The sequence below is a fragment of the Ochotona curzoniae genome, unplaced genomic scaffold, assembly GCF_017591425.1.
Source record: "Ochotona curzoniae isolate NIBS_2020 unplaced genomic scaffold, NIBS_Ocur_1.0 contig_883, whole genome shotgun sequence".
In the NCBI taxonomy this organism is placed as follows: Eukaryota; Metazoa; Chordata; class Mammalia; order Lagomorpha; family Ochotonidae; genus Ochotona; species Ochotona curzoniae.
In genome coordinates this window covers 64472213-64488947 of record NW_024466599.1, presented here as the reverse complement: position 1 = coordinate 64488947, position 16735 = coordinate 64472213, and the positions used below count along the sequence as shown (strand labels likewise).

General features: G+C 45.7%; 1 protein-coding gene and 1 pseudogene across 2 annotated transcripts in view; one reads left to right on the top strand and one right to left on the bottom strand.

The window, feature by feature from the left end:
- STON1 (stonin 1) overlaps window positions 1-16735 on the bottom strand; it is a 56266-nt gene that overhangs the window by 8462 nt on the left and 31069 nt on the right. For both annotated transcript variants that reach the window (XM_040993703.1, XM_040993704.1), the window contains exon 2: window positions 3904-5874. In XM_040993703.1, coding sequence (XP_040849637.1) covers window positions 3904-5827 — 1924 coding nt within the window. In that variant the 5' untranslated portion in view covers window positions 5828-5874. The remainder of the gene's footprint in view (window positions 1-3903; window positions 5875-16735) is intronic.
- On the top strand, window positions 14068-14169 carry LOC121165513 (annotated as a pseudogene).

Sequence of the window (16735 nt, the reverse complement as noted above, 5' to 3'; positions counted from 1 at the left end):
AGCAAGCGGGCTAATCCTCCACCTGGGATGAGCTCTGCTCCCTGGCCACATGGGGGAGCCCTTCACAAACACCACTTTCTGGGCTTCACCGCCAAGTCTGGTAGAGGGCGGGCCCCATGCAGGAAACAGGCCGAGTGTCCCTGACCCAGAAATCTGACAGAAGTGTTTCAGATTTCAAGTGTTTTTAATTTATGGATATTTGCATTTAAACTGAGAGGTTTTGGTGATAGGACTCAAGTCTAAAAGTGAAATACGTCTATATTTCAGACATACCTTGCACACCAAAACATTTGGTATATGAAACAAAGTCTCATGGCATAGAAATCTTCCACTGGTAGTCAGGGAGGGACACAGCGTATCAGATTCTCAGAATAAGGACGCTAGGCCTGTTTGTATTTCAAGCTCTAAGGATTCCAACATGCAGCCAAGGCTGGGAAATGGGCTTGGGTTTTTCGCAGGTGAATGGCGAGAGGCCCAGGCTATCTCAGCTAACAGCACCATTACACATCTATTCCCCAAAGCTACAAGCCCTGAGCTGGGCCTTCTCACCATCTCACATCCCTGCCCTGCCCTATCTCTCATCTTCCTCGTTCACAATTCCCTCGCTCTGCACCTGTCACCTCCTGCCAGCCTCGCTCCCTGGCCTGTCCCCCCAGGATGACTCACAAGGTCTCAGGATGTGCTGGCTCTTCTCCCACCCGTCCTCTGTTCCTAAACTTCAGCAGGACCCCTCACCCTGTCCCTCTTGGTGGAGTCCTCCTGACCTTGCCCACTCAACCAGCTGCTCATCAGCAAAGCCTCTGCTGCTGCTCCGGGATCCCCACTGTGAAGGCGTCAACAGGCAGGAACAGTGCACTGGGGGAAGTGTGGGTCTACCTCAGCTCAAACGGCTGCGCTCAGGAACGCAGGGCTCCGGCTTCAGTGTGCCTCTCCCACGCCCCAGCACAGAGCAAGAATAGATGCAGGGATATTTGTGGGAGGGATGAGCGAAGGAGCAAGCCTTCCCCTCCAGAAACGCTTGATGACTCAATCAGCTGACTATACCATCAGTCCTGGGAAATGCACTGCTATCAACACAGTCATTTGCAAGAAGCTTTAAATGTTGCTCTACCCAGAAAACTGAGAGAAAGATCACTGATATGGGTCTCAATTTGAAGAAGCAGTGTTGTTTCCAGGCCTGGGTGCTTGATTTCTGCTCCCAATGGGCTCCACTGGTCCCTCTGTCCCCACCCAGACAGGCCAGCAGGCTGAACCCCCTGAGCCCCACTCTCAGCCAAAATTCTTCAAAACTACACAAAATCTAAGCTGGCCTGTAGTCCCAGTGGCCACCTCTAGCATCAGGTCATCCCTCAGCCCCAGGGAGGTCTCCAGTGTCCCAGGGTCTCCTTGCTTTGCTTCTTGTTTAGTGACGCCCCCTTGCCTAAGAACTTCTCCTGCGTGAAGATGATCTAAGAAGTGTTTATGGTTCCTCTCCAGCCAGGCTGTGGAAAAAGGCACAAAGCATGATGCTGGATTATGTCCCAGAAGATGCAGACCTGCCCCTTCACCCTAGTGCTAACCAGCAGGCTCACTTAGAAGCCATCCATTGTGGGCATGCCCCACCCTCCCCCAAGGCCAAGGCAGCCCTGCTATGCCTGGAGCACAGAGTCAGGGCTGCCAGGAGGATGCTGTAGGGGAACAGGTGTGAGTGAAAGAGAGCGTGGCCATCCAGGAGGACAGCAGCCTGCAGTCCTGTAGGAGCTGGGGCTTGCTCTTCCTGTTCTAGAAGTCCACAAAGCCTTTGGGGGCCACACTCCCCACCCTGGCTGAGGCTCCTCCACCTCCCGGAGGAGCGGCTAGTTGAATGTTCATTTGGGGAACTCTTAAAATACAGATAACAATCTAAGTGGTATGGGGAGGAGCCTGAATATCAATCCTATTTTAAAGCTCTATTCTACCCTACAGTCTAGGGTGGAGTAACTTACTCTAGGACCACACCAAATAGCAATGTGTCCTCTGAATTCCTCAGCCTGATGGGAGCTTAGATTTCCCCGTAGGATTAGAACAGCTGAGAGCTATTTGGAAGCTAGGATCAGATCTTGCTCATCCTCATCTTTACTCTCAGCACTTGCCATGGCACCTGGCACACAGTACGTGCTTAGAGTGGTCTGGTAGAATGAATGAATGAACACATCAACTCACGCCTCCCAATTCTGCCCTCAAGCCACCTCCACAGCCCAGCGTCCTGTGAGGAAGAAACTCAACTAGAACAGGACTCAGCCCTAATTGCAAGTTTGGCTTTTGTGCTTTCTTATGTTATACTCTACTTCATCATAGTACATCCCATTCTACTATCACTATTCTAAACTGCATAGGATACTGGGACTGCCTCCTCAAAGCTGTGAACTTCGAGATGGGTTTCCTTAGAATATTTTTTTTAAATCATCTTGAATTTAATGCTTAGGTGGTGTCTATCCAATTCCTTTTTTTAAAAAAAGTTTTTTGTTGGAAAGGCAGATTTACAGAGAGAGAGGGAAATACAGAGATAAAGATCTTCTATCTGCTGGTTCATTTCCCAAGTTGCTGCAACAGCCAGAACTGAGCTGATCTGAAGCCAGGAGCCAGGAGATTTTTCTGGGTCTCCCACATGGGTGCAGGGTCCCAAGGCTTTGGGTCATCCTCTATTGCTTTCCCAGGTCACAAGCAGGGAGCTAGAAGGGAAGTGCAGCAGCCGGGACACAAACAAGTGCCCATATGGAATCCTGGTGGTTGCAACGCAAAAACTTTAGTCACTAGGCTACTGCACAGGGCCTGTGTCTACCCAATTTTAACACAACCAGCTGAGATAGCCAAATGCGATGGAATGACTCCTGGGACCAAGGCCTGGGTGACAAGCTAACTGCCGGAATCTCCCACTGGTTCGGGAAATGGCACTGGAACAAAAGGCCAGCTGCAGTTTTTCCCTAGGTTTGGAGAATTAGGGTTCTAAGATAGAATTGGGGAGAGTGGTTGCTGGGGGAGACAGTCAGTCTGCTGACTTGTCCCAGTAGAGACAGAGGGACAAGGGCAGCCTTTGGGAACCCATTCCTGTGCTCTCCAAAGAAATCTGTTTAGGTAAAAATGAAAAGTAGCTTTAGTCCAAGGAGCAGGGGCTACAACCTAAAGAGGAAGTGTCTCTGGCTGAGAAGACAAGTGCAGGGAGACTCAGGGATGAAGGACCTTAAAAAAGATGAAGTAGGAGGGGCCGGCAATGTGGTACAATGAGTAAAGCTACCACCTTCAACACTAGCATCCAATATGACACCAATTCACATCCTGGCTGCTTCACGTCCAACACAGTTCCTTGCTAACACTCCTGGGAAAGCAGCAGAGGATGGTCCAAGTGCTTGTGTCCCTACCACCCAAGGGGGAGACCCAGCAGAGGCTCCTGGTTCCTGGTTTTGGCTTCAGTCAACCCTGGCTGCTGCAGCCATTTAGGAAGTGAGCCAGCAGAGAGAAGACTTCTCTCTCTCTCTCTCTCTCTCTCTCTCTCTCTCTCTGTCTTTCAAATAAATAAAAGCAATCGCGGCTATGTTAGACACATGTTTAGTGTTGCAGTGGTTGAGTTCATGTCAAGGAGCCCAACCACGGATGTTTATAAATCTTCCCTCAGTACTAGCCAAGCTCCACAAATTCCTAGCTGAAGATGGAATTCCTTAATGATATTAAAAGAAATGAAAAAGTTAAACTCATCTGATAGAAATAAATCAAAGAGGACATATGTAAGCCAGCTGTTTGGCTAAATGTTCCATCCCCAACCCTTCTGCGTAAACACGGCCTCATTTGATTTATCAGCAGGTGCCTCTGCCTGGCTCAACCCAAGGAGGGGGTGAAAACATTCAAGCTATTTCTCATGACAACCAACAGGAATTGCTGAGCATTTACTTGAATTTTTATCTGGAAGTCGGTCTATCTTCCATACCACAGCCCGGAAGGCACTCTCATATTTTGCTGACCCCACTGTGACCTGAATGACAGGTTCAGACTCAAGCTCATGTAAGCTTCCCAGACATGCCCGGCGGTTCATTTTGGCTTTCAAGGACTTCTGCCTTTGGAGGTTCATGGTCCAGAGGGCCTTGATCCACTGGGATGGGACAGGGAAGTGTATTGTTACATTGTCACAGGACCGCAAGGGACTGGCAAGGGATGGCCTCTGGGCCAGTGGGGCCATGTTGATGAAGGCTTGAAGTTCCACATACGCCCCCTGGACAACCACGACAGACTTCACAGAAAATGGGAGGTCGCTCCCATCATACAAGGTTTTGAAACGCATCAGCTCAAAGCGGCAGGCATCCAAGGGGGCAAACTTAATGATTCTTGCTTGTTCAAACTCTTGCACTTTCACGCACTTATGAAAATGGTAGTCAAGAATATTGATTCCCCTTCTCTCTGTGTCTTTTTCAAAGTAGGATTCATCCAGTTTCTGTAGCTCAAGGTCATTCAAGGTTAGAAAGCACTCCGCATTCCCATTCACAAAGCAGAGGCAAGAGATCTGTGTTATCACTGCACTTTCAACCAGTTTTCCTTCTTCTTTGGTGACTTGACCCCAGAAGTGGTCCACAACTTCCACAGTCATCTCCTGCTCCTCATAGCTCCTTCTCGGTTTGGCCACGGCTGGCAGCGTCACCAGTTCCTCCTCCACAGTGGTCAAGAAATCGAGGAAGTCGTGGTACTCTGTGGTGCCCAGCTTCAGCATCTGCTCTACGTCGGCCTCATGGACCACTTCCGCTTTAGAGTGGTATTTCCTTTTTTCTGTGTAAGACACGTGCTCAATCTTCACCGTGTGGATCTTCCCTGCCACACTAAAGCTCTCTACTTTTGGTTCCGAAAGCCTACAGTGCGGATCGAGCTGCAACTCTCTGAAAGGTCTCTCTAACCCTTTCTCATAGTACATTTGCAAAATGCCTCCAGGTAGAACTTTCAGAAAGATCGGTCCCCACTGCCGGGAAGACATCATGTTTTTCTTCTCGGGGATCCTGAGCATGAATGACCACCCGGATGTGGGCTGGCTCCTGAAGAGTGTTTGGGGGACAAAGGCAGAGGCAGGGCCCTCAGTGTCCAGACACTGCGTGGACACATTCCCAAGTGATGACTCCCGATTCTCAGCAGACTGGAGATGCTCAAGCTTCTCGCAGATGTAGTTGAGCGAGCACTTATTGAGGCTTTTTTGGTCAACAGGTGTCTCCTTGTCTCTCAGTGAGAATGTCTTTCTGCTTCCCAGGGCCTCAAGGGTGAACTGGGAAGCACTGGTTTCATCTTTCCAAAATGGGCTGGAAAAAGCACAGTCATCCCGAAAGTACTGAAACTGGGGCGCATCGCCCTGGAACCTCTGGGTTTCGGTCTCATGAGTGCTAATTTCACTTGGAAGCCCTGCTTTGGGAGCCGGAGATGCATCTGTGTGGTCACTGGGTAAGAGCGCATGGGATGAGCAGGTTGGTTTGGGAGACAAAAAAGAGGAGTCTGTAGTGAGTGGGCTGTTTGACGATGCTTCTGGGATGGGATAAAGCACATGAGTCCCTGCTTTGGGGACACCAGGAAACCCTGGGAAGTCTTTGGTAGGCGTGGAAAGAGGGGAGTTACTTGGAGGTCCTGGGCTGAAGTAAAAGTCTACAATAGGAGAGGAGAGAGGGGTGCTGCTGGTAGAAGAGGAGCCACTGGGAAACTCCTTTGGGCCGGAAAGGTTCAGCTTTAGTCCATTGGGTCTAGAGACACCTTGAGTCTCCAGAGGTAAACTCTTTGGCCTTGGAGAAGCTTGAAAAGCAAGATCGTCATCAAAGGTGACCCAGTTGCCTGGGTTCATGGAGCACATCTTTGCAATCCAATGGTGGTTTTCACAAGGAATTGGGAATGTTGTCTCTGTTAAGAGAGAAAAACGGGAAAATAAAACCAAAGGGAAAACACAAGTTGCTAGTTGCCTATAGTTCTGAGAAATAAAACACAAAAGCACTCAGATTTATAGAGTTATTAAGTTCAAAGAAATGCTTAACGATAATAACCCTTCGATGGCTGAATACATTAAGAAAAACACAAGATCTAGCCTCACATTGTCTACATGAAATTTAAAGATATACACAGGCTAAAAGTAAAAGAACGGAGGATACCCCATGCCAGTGGAGTAGAGATCGTCACACCGGAATCAGACAGAACAAACTTTAAGTCAGACTGTCACAAAGACAAAGGGCAGATTCACCAGGAAGACGTAACAATTATAAATATGTATGGCCCCAACATCAGATCACTCAAATCATGAAGCAAACATCGATACAACTAAAGGGAGAAATGGACCACTATACCACAGCAGTAGGAAGGATCAACACTCCACTACCAAAAATTAGGTAGGAGAGATGGCATGGTGATACAGCACGCTAAACACTCCACCTGTGGTGCTGGCATCCTATATGGGCACTGGCTCATGCCCCAGCTGCTCCACTTCTTTTCTTTTTAATATCTGTTTATTTTTAGTGGAAAGTCAGATATACAGAGAGGAGGAGAGACAGAGAGGAAGATCTTCTGCCCGATGATTCACTCCCCAAGTAGCCGTTACTGCCAGAGCTAAGCCGATCTGAAGCCAGGAGCCTCCTCCAGGTCTCGCACATGGGTGCAGGGTCCCAAGGCTTTGGGCCTTCCTCTACTGCTTTCCCAGGCCATAAGCTGTTCCACTTCTGATCTAGCTCCCTGCTTATGGCCTGGAAAACCAACAGAGGACAACCCAAGCCCTTAGATCCCTTTGCCCATGTGGGACATCTGGAAGAAGCGCCTGGTTCCTGGCTTTGGATAGGTTCGACTTAGGTCATTGTAGCCATTTGGGCCAGTGAACCAGCAAATAGATCTCTCTCTCTCTCGATCTCTGTCTCTGTCTCTCTGTCAGCCTTTCAAATACAAATAAATAAATAATTCTTTTTTAAAATGGAGCATCTATCTAGAAGATCAAAAATGCAACAGAGGACTTGAACAACACTGCAGACCAAAGTGCACATATAGGTCGTATTATAGTGCATTGCACCCACAGCTACATATTACACATTCTTCCAAAGTGCACATAAAACATTCTCCATAACAGGTCACACATCAGATCACAAAACAAGTCTGTCACTCTGTGTGTGTGTGTGTGTGTGTGTGTGTGAGAGAGAGAGACAGAGAGAGAGAGAATCTTTTTGGTTTGTTCCCAAATGACCACAACAATTGGGGCTGGGCCAGGTCCAAATCAAGAGCCCAGAATTCCATTCTGGTTTCTCACTTGCGTGGCAGGGACCCGAGTACTTGTGCCATCTTCTGCTGCTTTCCCAGATGCATTAGCGAGAAGCTAGATTAGAAGTGCAGCAGCTGAGACTTGAACCAGCAGTCACATGAGATGCTTGGATTATAAACAGCAACTTACTGTGCAGTGCCATCTCATCAACCCCACAAACCAAGTTGCAACAAATTTAGGAAGACTAATGACAGTTTGTATCCTGACTGTTCCACTTCCCACACAGCTCCCTGTTTATGGCCTATGAGACCAGTGGAGGATGGCCCAAAGTCTTGGGACTCTGAACCCATTTGGGAGACCAGGCAGAAACTCCTGGCTCCTGGCTTCAGCCTGGCTTCAGCTTGGCTCAGTTCCAGCCTTTACAGCCACTTGGGGAGTCCACTTGGGGAGTGAACCAGTGGACAGAAGATCTTTCTCTTTGTCTCTCCTTCTCTCTATAAAATCTGCCTTTGCAATAAAAATAAACCTTTTTAAAAAAATAACTTTTATGGGCCCGGCGGCGTGGCCTAGCGGCTAAAGTCCTCGCCTTGAACACACCGGGATCCCATATGGGCGCCAGTTCTAATCCTGGCAGCTCCACTTCCCATCCAGCTCCCCGCTTGTGGCCTGGGAAAGCAGTGGAGGATGGCCCAAAGCTTTGGGATCCTGCACCTGTGTGGGATACCCAGAAGAAGTTCCTGATCTTGGCTTTGGATTGGATCAGCTCCGGCTATTGTGGCCACTTAGGGAGTGAAGCAGAGGACAGAAGGTCTTCCTCTCCATCTCTCCTCCTCTCTGTATATCTGACTTTCCAATAAATAAATAAATCTTTAAAAATAATAGTAAAAAAAATAAGTTTCAAAATATTTAAAGTTTTTTAAAAGAATAAGATTGAAATCATATGGGATATCTTTTGTAACCACAATGGGGAAAAAGCAATAAATCAACAGCAGAAAGACCACTAAAAAATTCATGAATATATAAAAATTGAATAATACAATCTTGAGAAAACCAGTGAGTCAAAGAAAAAAAGCAAAATAAAGAATAATTTCAGAAAAATGAACATGAAAATAGCACTGTAAAACATGTGATACAGTAAAAAGCAGAATTCACAGGGAAGTTTATTGCCACAAATACACACACACACGAAAGAGGCAAGTTCTTGGCACAGCAGTTAAGCACCCACATGGCAGGCCTGCACCCCATATTGGAATACACTATTTGAGTCCTGGCTCCTCCTTCACTCAGTAACCCACCTTCCTGATAATGTTCAACTAGGGCAGTGTTAGATGACAGTCCAATTACTTAGGTACCATGTGAGAGACTGCAACTGAGTTTCAATCTTCTGCCTTCGTACTGGCACAGTCCTGGCTACCGTGGGCATCCAGGGTGTGAAGAAGAAGAAGGGGATGGAACACTTCCAAAATCATTTTAGAATACTAGCAAATCAAACACAATTGTGTATAACTCAACTCAGGGAAATCAATCAATGTCAAGTATCGCATTAAGAAAACAGAAGACACAGTTCACTTGATGAACGCAATACATGCACAAAAAGCAACTGACAAGCCTCGATAGCCACTCCTGACACAAACTAGAAATAGAAAGGAATTATCTCAATGTAATTTCCATATATGAAACACCCGTAAAATTAGCATCAAACTCAGCAGGGAAAGCATGGAAATTTTTCTTTAATATCAAGAACAAGGCACTTTGTTAGACATAGTTCTAGAATGCCTAGCTTACACAACTGGGCAAGAAAAAGAAACACTTTCAAATCAAAAAGGAACAAGTAACATCTCCGTTCCCAGAGTCCACCAAAAAAAAGAACAATTAGACTCAGCAAAGTTGCAGTATATAAAATCAACATACAAAAATAAGTTGTATCTTTCTACACTAACAATGAATTATTCAAAAAGGAAATAAAAAAAAACCATTATTTTAAAAAGCAAAATATTCAGAAATAAACATAACTAAATAAGTGAAAGATTTACACACCAAAAAGTTCAAAAGTCACTGAAAAAAATTTAAATTTAAAGACAAATGTAAAGACCTTCCATGTTTACAGATTAGAAAAATTAATATTGTTAAAATGTTTATATTACTCAAAGTAATCTAAAGACTCAATGTAACTCCTATCAAGAATTCAGTGACCTTTTTTCAAAGGGAGATAACAAAATCCTGTAACTTATCAGAAATATAAAAGATTCCTAAATAGCCCAAACAATCTTTTTTTTAAAGATTTATTTATTTTTATTGGAAAGGTGGATATACAGAGAGGAAGAGAGACAGAGAGGAAGATCCTCTGTTCGAAGATTCACTCCCCAAGTGACTGCAACGGCTAGAACTGAGTCAATCCGAAGCCAGGAGCCAGGAGCTCTTCCGGGCCTCCCATGCGGGTGCAGGGTCCTAAGGCTTTGGGCCGTCCTCCACTGGTCTCATAGGCCACAAGCAGGGAGCTGGATGGGAAGCAGGGCTGCCGGCATTAGAACTGGCGACCACATGGCTTTCCGTGAATGTAAGGCCAGGACTTTAACCACTATGCTATCACGCCAGGCCCCAAGATAATGTTAAGAAAGAACAAAGCTGGAGGTCTCAGACTCACTAACTTCCAAGTGTGTTACAAAGTTACAATAATTAAAACAGGGTAGTATTGGCAACAAAGATAGACATCCAGAAAATGTTACAGAAATAAAACTATGGCCAAGTAAACAGTTAAATGATCCTTGACAAGGGTGTCAAGATTCTGCAATGGGAAAAGAAGAGTCTCCTCAGTGAATGGTGTTCAGAAATCTAGACATAAGCAGATCTATATCTTACATCATACTCAAATACCAGTTCAGAAAGGAGAAAAGATCTAACCATCAGACCTAAAAGTACAAATCTCCTCAAAGAAAACACTAAGAGAAGTCTTGGTGACACTGGTCTTGGCCGTGATTCTAGCAGATGGCCTCAAAGCAGAAGAAACAAAAGCATTAATAGGCCAGTGGGAGGACAGCAAACTGAACAGCTTCTGCCCTCACAGGAAATGCCCACAGAGCAAAAAGGCCATGCACAGAGTGGGATAAAATGCTTGCAACCCACGTATCTGCTTAGGGATACCTATTCAAAACATAGAAGGATTTCAAACAACTACAGGAGAATAACCCAACTAAACAGTGGACAGACATTTCTCCAGAGAAGACACTGAAATTGCCAATGAGTAAATGAGAAGATGGCAAACTCTGAGTAATCATCAGAAAAATACTAATCAAACCTACAAGGAGATACTGCCTCAAATCTGTCAGAATGGCCATTATTAAAAAAAGAAAAAGGTAGTTGAGGGAGAAAAATAACAAATGTTGGAAAGAATATGCAGAATTTAGAACTTCTTTGGTGGGAATGTAAAACACTCTACCCATTACAGAAAACAGCACATACAACCACATGACCCAGGGAATCAACCGCTATGCATTTATACAAAAGAACTGAAAACAGGATCTTGAAGAGGTACTTGGCAGCATTATCCACAGTAGCCAACCAAATCAAATAACCTGAATACTCACTAGCGAGTGAATGGGTAAGGAAAATATGGCATATTCATACAGCAAAATATTATCCATCCTTTTTAAAGGATGGGAGTTCTAGCCCAAGCAGCAATACAGATAAACCCTGGGCACATGTGTTAGACTAAACAAGCCAATCACAGAAGGCTTAACACTGCACGATCGCACTCATAGGAGTTATCTGAAGTTGTTAGAGCAGAAAGTAAAATTTGATTGCCAGCAATCGAGAGCAGGGAAAAATAGGGAGCTGTTGGTCACTGGGTATGGGAATGCAGTGGTACTGACAGAAAGTTCTAGAAATCTGTTGTGTTTATAATTACATTCAACCTGCAGTGTACACTTAAATGTATATTAGAAGGGTAGATTTTATGTTGACATATTTTTTAACTCAATAACTGTAATACTTTTGAATCAACCCAGTAAGTCTTTGAGTAATTATTTTGTAGCCAGACCATGTTAGTGGAAAAGATTTTAAAAATGCAATTTATAATAACCTCATAACCAACTGACAACCCAAAATTATGTATGGTTCATAGTATAGAAACATTTTCAAATTTCTGATCTCATTTATCAAAATGACCCCATGAAGTATATATCATTATTCCAATTTGGTAGCTGAAAATTACTTGGGTTTAGGTTCATTGCTTGAAGTCACCCAGCCACTAAGACATAAAACTAGGAATTTAAAAAAAAAAAATAACAGGTTTTATTGAGGTATAGTTCATACACCATAAAATTCACCCTTTAAAGAAAAAGCACACAACTTAGTGGTTTTTAGTATCTTAGCAGCACTGTACAATAATCACTGCTATCAAATTCCTGGACCTTATTCACGATTCATAAAATAAAGTCTACATTTACTATCAAGTACCCTCCCCTCTGTACCCCCACCAGCAATTCTCCCCTTCTTCCAGGCTCTGATAACCGCTACTTTTGACCTTTGTAAGCATGCCCATTCTGGACATTGCATATAGACTGGGTCAGACAACATATGATGGTCTTTGTGTCTCGTATCTTTCACCCAACAATATTTTCAGTTCACATTCATGCGACAGCAATTATCAGTCCTTCTTTCCTTTTATGGTTGAATAATATTCCACTGTGAGAGCTATATTGCACACTGGTTTAGCCATTCATCAGTTAATGAATGACATTTGGTTTGCTTCCACTTTCTTTATGGAATAATTTGACCATGGACACAAGTATGCTAAGTTTTGTATAGTCATTTCTCTCCTGTACAACTGTGGAAAGATCTAGGATTGGGACAGGAGTCCCTTCAGCCCACTCTGATGGAACATAAAGCGCTAAAATTGCTCTAATTCCATCACAGGCTGCCAGGGTCCCAGCACTAATCTGGGGTGGAGTTATGCCAATGCTGGCACTGCTCTGTGGCTCGCCAGCAGTGCACATCGCCTGTCTGGACATTCAGTGATTACACCGCAATGATATCTGGGTTTCCTTCCAAATCTACAATTCCGTGGTGGTTGACATCCAAATGAAATTATTTTCAAATATAGAAATTGTGTTACCACTAAGTGTAGGGGCTTAGCACTGGGATTGTTACCCAGGGAGTCAACGTGATGGGAAGTAAAACCCCATGAAATTTACTGATGGGAAAACGCCAAACCTGCCCGAACAGCAGCCTGAGAAGAGCCTAATCAGCTCCCTCCAGTCCCCTGTCTTGCCTTCCCTGGTAGATATGGAAGGCTCAGTCGGTGCAATCATCATGCCTGGAAAACTGCCAATACCAAGAAAGCTAGGACCTGGGGCTCTGCCACAGGCAGGGAGCTCAGAGTTGTCATTTGCTGCATCCACACATTCACAAGAGTACAAAAGCAACACAGGACAGCAGCCCAGCCCGCCTGGCTCTCTGGGGGGCATTTCATCGTCACTGTCCTTGGAGGAAGTGGCCACAGAGCTCTTTCCCCCTAGGAGCACAGAGGGGCAGCAGTTCAACGAGATCCTGCCAAGAGGCTCCACAACAGGAAACCTACAGCAGTATTTTCACCAATCCCCAGCCCACCCTCTTAGGAAAGGAATGGGGCCAAAGTAACTCCTTATACAGATGGGATGGGAGAGCATGAAAACATTTACTTTGGTTAAGTTTATTAAAAAGAGAGAGGAGCAAGGACCGACTGAATCCTGTTCTGATCTATGCCAAACATTTTTATCTCATCAGTTTCCCCTTAGAGCTTCAAAATTGGAAACAGTTGGTGTTGCTTTCTTCAGCTTCCACTTACTGTGAGACAAACTGATTCCCATCCGCCAAACAGAACAGTCTCATCACTCTGAAAGCAGCCCAGATGTTTTTCTCAAAGCACACCTGACACACACCTCCCAACCTTGACCTCCAATCTATGCAAAGGGTACACCTCTTCAACACCACCACCATCCCTCCCACGTCCACCCTGCCCCACATCTAGGATCTTCCATGGGAAGCACATGGCCAAGGTGCCTGTAGTTTAATCGGCACAGACAAGATTCTGCAAGAACTCTTGATCCCTGCTGCAAAGGCAGGAAGGAGGGAGACACTGCCTTGGAGGGAGGAGCTGAGTCTCCAGCTCTCCATGGCCAAGGGCAGGCTTGTCTCCTCTTTCCCCTCTCTTGCTGCCTTTATAAATCCTTTTTACTCCCAGTTCTCTTTCACTGTTAGCTCCACATGACCTCATCCTTCCATTCTGGTCTCAGAGCCCCCAGCTGTCCCATCCCTGGATCCAAATTCAACAACTCCTTCGAGTTCTATCCAGTTCTTCCCTGTCTCCTCCTTCCCTGCAAACTCTCTCCCAGGGAGAGGGGGCCCCAGCTCACGCTGAGCCCTGGTCTGCCAGAAACCAGCCCACAGAGGCAATGGGAGGAAAGAGCAGGCCCAGAGCGGGCTGCATACACTTTGCTCAGTGCATCTGCTGCTCCCCAGACATCAGAATCCACAAGCGTAAGACTATACTTTCGATGTATGGTAACTGTGTAATGGAGACTATCATATCCAGATGTGAGGATACAATGCAGTATGCATCTTTACTTCCAGACAAAGATAGACTCCCAATGAAACTGTTTGCTATATCTTGACAATAGGATGCTGGACTCTCTGCCATTGCCCATGCCGTAATGATGGACATATGACTGTGTATGAAGAACTATACTATAGTAATGATATAGAGGAACTCAGTGAGGAAGGAGGGAATTGGGGAGGGGATAAGGGAAATCCCAGGCCTATGGAACTGTATCACAAAATGATAATAATAAAAAGCAGTAAAAAAAAAAAAAAAAAAAAAAAAAAAGACCATACTTTCAGGGATCATTTCTATATCTGTGACTAGAGATATTTCTCTAATTGTGTAGAGCAGAGTCCACAAGCAGGCAGGCGGCAGTATCTGTGGAACTTCAGCTCTGTATTTCCTGCATTACAAGTGACACTGGGATCTGAGACTCCCAGAGTCCCGGGTCCCACTGCTTGCAGAACCCTTTCTGTGTAATACCTTGCTGAAGCTTCAAAGCAATCCATACCAATCCCCACATTGCCTTCCCCGGGGACCTGGGCCTGGCCAGCACAGAGCCAGGCACCCAGGCCTCCTAGCACTGGGTCCTCACAGGCCTACCCCTGAAGGCTTTTCCACCCTGATTCCTTGGCCAGCTGCTTCCTCAGCAGCAAATTCCATCCCACACTGTACACCTCATACCTTTGGACATCTGTATTATCTTGCAACTCTAGACAAAACTCAAAAGACAGGGAGATGGGGCAGGCGCAGTGGTTCAACAGAATGATCCTCTTCCTTGCAGCGCCAGCACCAGCACCAGCACCGGTACCCCATTTGGGCACCAGTTCGAGTCCCAGCTACACCACTCCTAATATGCTCCCTGTTTAAGGCCCAAGAAAGCAGCAGAGAATAGCCCAAAGTCTTGAGAGCCCTTCCCACGTGTAAGACCCAGAGGAAGCTACTGGATCCTGGCTTCAGATTCAATCATTTCCGGCCACTGCAGCTACTTGGGGAGTGAACCCGAGGATGGAAGATATCTTTCTCTCTGCCCTTCTCCCTATAAATCTGCCTTTCAAATAAAAAAATAAAGAAGTCTGGGAAAAAAAAAAAAGACAGGGAGAGACACTAACACTCTGGATGAGCCACATGTAGAAAAGGAAGATGTATTAGAGTCATTCTAGAAACCCATTTTTGAGGTTTGAAGGTGTCTGAATAAATCATTTCTTGCCCGTAAAACTGTGAGACTGTGAGGCATGCTTTTCAGTAGCTAGTGCCAAAGCAGCACCAGAATGGGTTGAAGTCAAGAACACACTAGAAGTAGACGCACATGTTTACGTGCACCAGGACCAACGAGGGCATCGGAAACAGCAGTCATCAACCTGCTTACCCTACTACGTGTGACCTCCAGTACACAGAAGCCATCACTGACCCTGCATGCACCCAGAGCTGAACACCCCACATATTTAGGGAAGTCCTGAAATAGCAAACTGTTCCCACTCACCCTTCTAGACAGTGGCACAATCAGGAGGGGATAAGGTCAACACCAACATGAAAAGAATCATCCTTTCTCTTCTCTGCCCTTCTCTTCCATTCCACAAGTCCGGCTGGAATTCTTGCAGGGAGTATTATCAAGAAAGTATCATGAACTGACCAAAAAAAAAAAACTGTTTTAAAAAGTAACCTTTTCACAAACAACACCTTAAAACCTTATTTAAAATGCTACCCAACTGACTTGCAAACTAACCTTAGGAACAAGATGAATTAGGAGTGGGAAAATACCCTTAGCCAAAGGGATTTAGGATTAAATACTTCTAGATCATCATACATTCTTTGAGTCACAGTAAAGCTTTGCCAAGGAGGAACCACATCTCATTCACTAGGGCACATTCCACAGTGCCAAGAAAACGTCTCACACAAAGAAACAGTTCAATGGGCTTTTGACTGAATCCCTGAAAATGGTATTTTCTATGCTATCCTTTTCTCCTCATTTCAAAAGACCACAAAATCTTAGAATTAGGAAGACACTGAGGTATTCAGTTTAATTGACCACACTGACAACATTTATCAAACACTGTGTGTACACTAAGGATTGCATGTGCCTGGCTTAATTTAATACAGACCCACATGGTAATAACAGTATCATTTGGCAGAAGAGGAAAAGAAGGTTCAGAAGGTAAACTATTTGCCTAAAGAGGCCCAGCAAGAAGAGGCAGAGCCTGGACTGTGCCAGTTCTGTCTGATCTCAAAATCCAGAGAGATGCTGTGGCCGGCTAGTGTCAGGGTCCTGCCACCAAGGAGCCCCTCTCACCACCTCCCCTTCACCCAGAAAGCAGCACCAGGGCCCGGGCACCACCTCCTGGAGTCAGGAACTGTCGAAACTGCATGGGCACAGCTGTCATTTGCGACCAGCTCCTTTCTCCACGAGCTCGGCACTCATATCTGTCCCCTGGGGAAGGCGGTTTTCCCCGAGGTTGCTCAAGAACCACAGCAGCTCAGGCTCAATTCGGGTCACTTCTGAGAATGGCTTTCAGCACTCAGTCTACACTATTTCTGGCATCTTCTGGACTGCACCCCCTGGCCATTGGCCCTTCGAAATGAGTGATTACTCAGAACTCATCCACCATAGCTAAGTGGCTCCTCAGCTTGGGTGGCATTCCTGGCTAAGTCTCCAAGCTCTGGGAGACTCTCCATCATTGCCCAGCTTTCCTCATCACGGGGGTCTCCTGGTGCTGTTCTCGTGAGTTTCCTGCACCTGTCTTCCAAAGCCGCGTGAAGTATGAAGCTCTTCCTTCTGCAGATTCATCATCAGGTCAGATGCACCTGGTCAGAGATGCCAGCATCCCAGGTCATCTGCAGGTGAATGTCTCAGCCCCACTTCAGGCCTAGAGTCCCGCTTCTCTGTCGCTTGCAGAAGAGCTCAGGAAGGTGACAATGTGCATGGCTTTTGGTCTTAGGCTCAAGCCAGCTCT